The sequence below is a fragment of the Priapulus caudatus genome, unplaced genomic scaffold (genome assembly GCF_000485595.1).
Source record: "Priapulus caudatus unplaced genomic scaffold, Priapulus_caudatus-5.0.1 Scaffold237, whole genome shotgun sequence".
Lineage (NCBI taxonomy): Eukaryota > Metazoa > Priapulida > Priapulimorpha > Priapulimorphida > Priapulidae > Priapulus > Priapulus caudatus.
The window spans coordinates 65,126-71,198 of NW_014577298.1; the positions used below are offsets into that span (position 1 = coordinate 65,126).

Here is a 6,073-nt window from a genome sequence, read left to right on the forward strand (position 1 = left end):
GAATTCCACAACCTCTTAACCTGTACAATCTCATACCATACCGTACCACATCGTACTGTACCGTGTCATTCGGTATCGTATCATAGCACACTCTTCCATACCATATCGTACCACATCGTACTGTACCGTGTCATTCGGTATCGTATCATAGCACACTCTTCCACACCATGCCGTACCACATCGTACTGTACCGTATCATTCGCTATCGTATCATAGCACACTCTTCCACACCATACCGTACCACATCGCACTGTACCGTGTCATTCGGTATCGTATCATAGCACACTCTTCCATACCATACCGTACCACATCGTACTGTACCGTGTCATTCGGTATCGTATCATAGCACACTCTTCCACACCATGCCGTATCATACCATACCATTCTGTACCATAGCGTACTATACGATACCCTACCAGATTGTACTCGAATCTACCGCGCCGTGTCGTGCCGCACCGTTCCACGCCGCGCCGCGCCGCTCACCGTGTATCTGCTCCTGCAGCAGTTCCACCTCGTTGTTCAGTTCGTTCACGTAGTTGAACAGCGCAAAGTTCTGATCCTCGGTCTCGATGAATCGTCGCACCAGCGTGTCGATGTCGTCCTCGCCGGTGACTTCGCGGATGCGAGCGAACGCTTGCTCGTACGTCTGGATCGTCTCCTCCTGCCACTTGTCTTGCGCCTTCTCGTCGTCGAACCCTGCGACACGACAACCGCGCCGTAGGTGGCACCACCATCTATGTAAGTATATTCGTGTTATTTATTAAGTGTGTGTTTGAGGGTGCTTTGGCTACATTGTTGGCTAGAACAACTGGTCATGACTGTGTTGGACACGTTGTGGGTTAGAACAAAGACTGTAGGTGGCGCCACCGTCTATGTAAGTATATGTGTGTGTTTGAGGTGGCTTTGGCTATATTGTGGGTTAGAACAAGACTGTAGGTGGCTCCACCATCTATGTAAGTATATGTATGTAGTCGATGTGGCTTTGGATACATTGTTGGTTAGAACAAAGACTGTAGGTGGCTCCACCGTCTATGTATGTATGTGTGTGTGTGTGTGTACGTATCCGAGGTGGCTTTGGAAAAATTTTTCCTCGTTAATAATCAAATTAATTTAAATTGTCAGCATCACCTGCAGCGACCCCACTCGTCGTGTCGCATCGCGGTTCGTTACCTTTCTGCTTCCTCTCGCTCTCCTCAGCCTCCCTCAGCAGGTCGGCTCTCTCCTGGGCCTTGATGGTCATGAACTCCTTCAGCTTTTGGTCGTGATCGAGGATGCGGTTGAGCTCTTTCATCTCGACGTTGTACGCCGTCTGGTCCTTCTCCGACCGTTCCTTCAGCGCGGTCATCTTGCTCTGGCCTTCATCCCTGAAGCAGAGAACAACATCATTCAGAGAGGATGTCAGGGGAGGATGTAAGGGGACCTTTATGAACTGGGCAGAGTGTGAACTTCATGATGGGCGCGAGTGAAATCGAACAAAACCCCCTAATCGTAGTCGTAATTCCTGGCGACAACCACCCCGATGCTAACTTATAGCTGTTGTGATGGACTTTACATTCCAGCCGATGAGCGGAAGCTGGGCAATGTCGCGTAAAACAGCATCATTGCACACCGTACGCGAACGAAGAGATTGCGGGGGAGTAGGTGCAGTGAGCGGAATACCTCTGGTCATAGGCCTGCGTTGCTTGCTCGACAATCTCACAGAGTCGTTTCTTCCCATCTGCGAGCGACCTGGTCAGGCGTTTGTACATGCCATCAAAATGGGAGCGTTCACTCAGCAGGTGGTCGATCTTTGCACGCAGCTCCGCATTTTGCGTCAACATCTTGTTAAAATTCAGCGTCGCCTGAATGCATAGAGATTTAATGTACGCGGTTGCTTAAACCCTGATTTGTTTACTGCGGGTCAGTTAACTGTTAATCGATAAAACCCATTCCGCTTGTTTGTGGTTTGACTGCACGACAATGATGTAGAACATCACAACAGATGATGCTGTTGATGGTGATTTAAGTTGTACTAACGGTGTCCAGCCTGTTTTCGAGAACCCTGACACGCTTCTGCGTGACCATGTGTTTTCCCTGATGACTGTCCACGCCTCCCATGGCCTTGAGCTGCTCGGCAATCTTGCGCTCCATGACACGACACTGGAACATCAAAACAGCGAGTACGTAGAAACGCGAGACAGTATGGTTAACCTGTAATGATAGGAATCACTGGTTTAATCATTGTTGGTCCAATACACGACGTATTTACTCAGGTCTGCTGAAATGTTTACTGAAAGATCTGTGTTTACTTTCCTTAGTTCCTCAACTCACACAGTGTGAAAGAAGAACTTTATTATACAAACAGGGAGGGAGCAAATAAATAATAAACTGCGACATAACAATACCACACAGTGTTATCTATAATAAGATTTCTCTAACAAATCACAAAATAATGTATTAATTTAATAATTCTAATTATAATGTAATTAATTATATATTACATATATATATATTATAATAATTAAATATAATAATATATTAAATATATTATAATATAATATAATTATAATTATATTTATATTTTAATTTATAATATTTAACCAATAATTTATATTTACTGCCTTATATGCTATCTAGGCACCTACGATGCACAACTAACTATATTTATATTTTAATGTATTATTTATCATGTATGTGACATTAGAGAATCAGCACCTGTTGGTCATGCTCAGTAATGACCTGCTTCTCCGCATTGATGGCTTCCCTGTAGCCATCGTGATCCTTCAGGAGTGAGCCGAGGCGCTGCGTGTTCCGATGGTCCTGAGCCTCGTTCTGCTCACTCTCTGCAAGCCGCAGGTTCGTTTCATACTCCTCCTTCTCCTTCTCCAGCTGCTCTATCGCAAACCTGATGCAAATAATGGTGATACACAATTTTATCTGTGGCAGAGAAAACAAGGAATTAGCTGCAGATTGAAGAGGGATTGGAGAAAAATTACCGATCGTCTGAGCAACACATGGAAAGATAGAACAGACGAAGAAGGTACATGGTGACAAGGCTCGAATTAAGCGACGAGAAGGGCAAGGCAATTCTTTTAGGGCATGTGAGAAATCGCATTGAATTTTCTCTAAAATGGTAGGGCACAGAGGCAATTTTAAAAGGCAACTCTCAAAATTTGAGAAGGGCACCAAGGCACTTTTGTGAAATAAAGGAAAACTCATAACAAATTAGTCAACATCGTCTTGCTTTTAATATACAAAACAATATGCCCCCATGTAAGCTTACACCGTAACACCGACCCCTGTACCTCCCTCTGCTAATGGAAGTACAGTAACAAGAAATTTTACATGCCCGCTATCAGGAGCGAATAATTATCCGATGCTGTTATTATTCCCTCCTGCGACTATCGGTTTCAAGCTCATCATTGCAACTACAGCACGCACGCGCACGTGTTATGTTGACTCGACTAAAAACGAAACTAGGGCAGTAGATTAAAGGGCACCGACGGCAATTACACAAAAGGACAAGGCAGGTGACTGCCGTCGGTTGGGTTGGATTTTCAGGGGCAGTACGGCGATTGATAGGAGCTTTTTGTCGAAGGATTTTGTCGGTTAATTGCATAGTGACCAGGTGAATATGTATGAGCATCATAACAGGCACCAATGTGTCTGGTGATACGTTATCACCTCTTCCTCCTCTATTGCCATTGGCTACGCCTACGGTACCCTTTCTCTTCCATATCGCGTGAACACTTCGTACCTTCCAACCCCTCCTTATCTGGCAGCCACCTCTTCTTCTTTATCTCTTTTTCTCATCACATTTTCTTTTATTATTCCTAGACCTTCTCTAATTCAAATCTATTCACTGAAGCCATGACCTTTTTGACTAATCACATGACCATGAATTTCACACCGATTGGCCAGTAGTCTGAGTAGATAGAAAATGCTACTAGTTCCAATAATAGTTTGGTAATTATAATATACGTAATGCGTTATTTTGTCACCTTTGTTTGCGAACGATATTTTGTGATTCCTCGCAATATGCTTTGCGATCTCCCTCCATAATGCGGTACTGCCGCTGGAGACGGGCCAATTCCAGTTCAAGACCTTCATCTCCCTCTGGCTCCTCGGCAAATTCCGACCGCCTACTCACTGCTCGCAACATCTTCAGCAATATTATCGTCCTGTCTGAACCAAGACTGGAGTTTCTTTTCCCTTCTAGTCCAATCGCAATCCGTCGTAATAAGTTACATCCTCACCAACGGTATCTCTTCTGGACAAATGTTTATCAGAAAGTTTCTGCTCTACAACAAGTACAAGTACAACGTGTTATGTTATGCTATTTAGAGATATTACCAATGCTGATATAATACTACTGTACGAGCAAATCAAGATCAAAAATGCGTTTTGTAATCTTAGTTATTAAACGAGATTATAAAGCTAACGGTAACACATAAACTTACGCAGCCAACACTTCTGTTGCTATGCAGATCGTAAATAAAGACATAACGGCTTTGTTCTGCCACCTGGCGCCCCAAAACATTACGAATCGAATAAATTCGACGAGCCGAGCTAAAGACTTTCTAAAAATTCACAGTAAAGTTCGATTACGTCAGTCAGGTGTCTACTACCATTTCGCCACCAATTTGTCTGTTGCGCGGCAGGAAAAGCAGTCTTTGACTGTGAACCGTCAGCGCCGTGAGCGCGTGCATACCTTATACGCTACATGGCAAAGCTGTGAGATGGGTATCCAAAAACGATCACATTAGTTCTGAAGTTGTTTTGCCTCAACTTGATTGGCCTTCTCTTCGTGTCCGCTTCTACCATGCAAATAACAACCCTTAATAAAATTTACAGTGAACTGGTGAAGATAGACATTCCCTCTTGCTTAATGAAACCAGTGCATAGCAGCCGATCATCCGAGTGTGTTCTTTACTTACGTCATGTGCCAAGTTCAAATGATGCCAGCTTCTCAATTCGTTTCTGTCATCCCATTTTGGAATTCTCTTCCTGCCTCTTTGGTTAATTTCAAAATTGAAGCTTTTTCTATTGCAGTATTGATCTGCCTATTTGATCAACGTTGTCTCTCTCCGTCTTTGATATAGTCCCTTGGACATTGAAGACTTGGAATCTTTATAAGGTTATGACCAAGCTACGATCGATAACAGGGCCGTACGCAGCAGGGGGACAGCAGGGGCAGTTGCCCCCCTAGAGATGTTCAGAGTATGCTTTTTAATGGGACAAATACTGTACACTTTTAGAAATAAAATAGAAATGTGACAAAAGGTTATCTTAAATCATCAAAGAAATATTACTTTAAATAAAGAAATGTGAAATTGCGAAACTTTAGGGCACAGGGGGCATGGGGAGTACCTTTGCCCCCCTACAGAAAATTTCCTGCGTACGGCATTGACAGGAACGTTGATCATTTGCTGTCGCAAGGCGGCTGATTGGATGAGAATCGATCACAAAACTCACATGAATATACATGTATTTTACATGACAATAATTTATGCATATTATCATAGTTAATCACATATAAATTATAACCAAAGAAAACGATTTGATCATATTTTTATTCTGTATCTACTGCAAGACATTATTTTCCACAGCAACACAAGACGCGAGCGCACTGGCTGTATATAATTATAATAACAACTCGTGTTATTCTATACAGTTCGGTGGACCCTGAGAACAATATATATATATATATATATATATGTGTGTGTGTGTGTGTGTGTGTGTGTGTGTGTGTGTGTGTGTGTGTGTGTGTGTGTGTGTGTGTGTGTGCCTGTGTGTTGTGTGTGTGTGTGTTGTGTGTGTGGTGTGGTGTGTGTGTGTGTTGTGCGTATCTCTGTGTGTGCGTGTTGGCGTGTGTGCGTGTGTGTGTGTGTGTGTGAGTGTGTGTGATGTGTGTGTGTGTGTGTGTTGTGTGTGTGTGTGTGTGGTGTGGTGTGTGTGTGTGCAGTGCGTGCGTGCTGTGCGAGCGGTGCGCGGTGTCTCATACAATGTAATATTGTCCAGATTGGACCTAGCGATTGCCCGTTGGCATGTAATAACCCAACAGGGCATCTAGTTAGTAAAAATCGTAAATGTA

General features: G+C 43.6%; 1 protein-coding gene across 1 annotated transcript in view; it reads right to left on the bottom strand.

Moving 5' to 3' along the window:
- LOC106807841 (coiled-coil domain-containing protein 63-like) overlaps window positions 1-4,257 on the bottom strand; it is a 17,678-nt gene extending 13,421 nt beyond the window's left edge. Inside the window, exons 1-6 of the mRNA XM_014810310.1 lie at window positions 3,981-4,257; window positions 2,695-2,884; window positions 2,017-2,139; window positions 1,660-1,841; window positions 1,171-1,364; window positions 484-696 (exon numbers count right to left, since the gene is read on the bottom strand). Of these exons, the coding sequence (XP_014665796.1) occupies window positions 484-696; window positions 1,171-1,364; window positions 1,660-1,841; window positions 2,017-2,139; window positions 2,695-2,884; window positions 3,981-4,141 (1,063 nt within the window). The 5' untranslated portion in view covers window positions 4,142-4,257. The remainder of the gene's footprint in view (window positions 1-483; window positions 697-1,170; window positions 1,365-1,659; window positions 1,842-2,016; window positions 2,140-2,694; window positions 2,885-3,980) is intronic.
- Window positions 4,258-6,073: the final 1,816 nt, after the last annotated feature.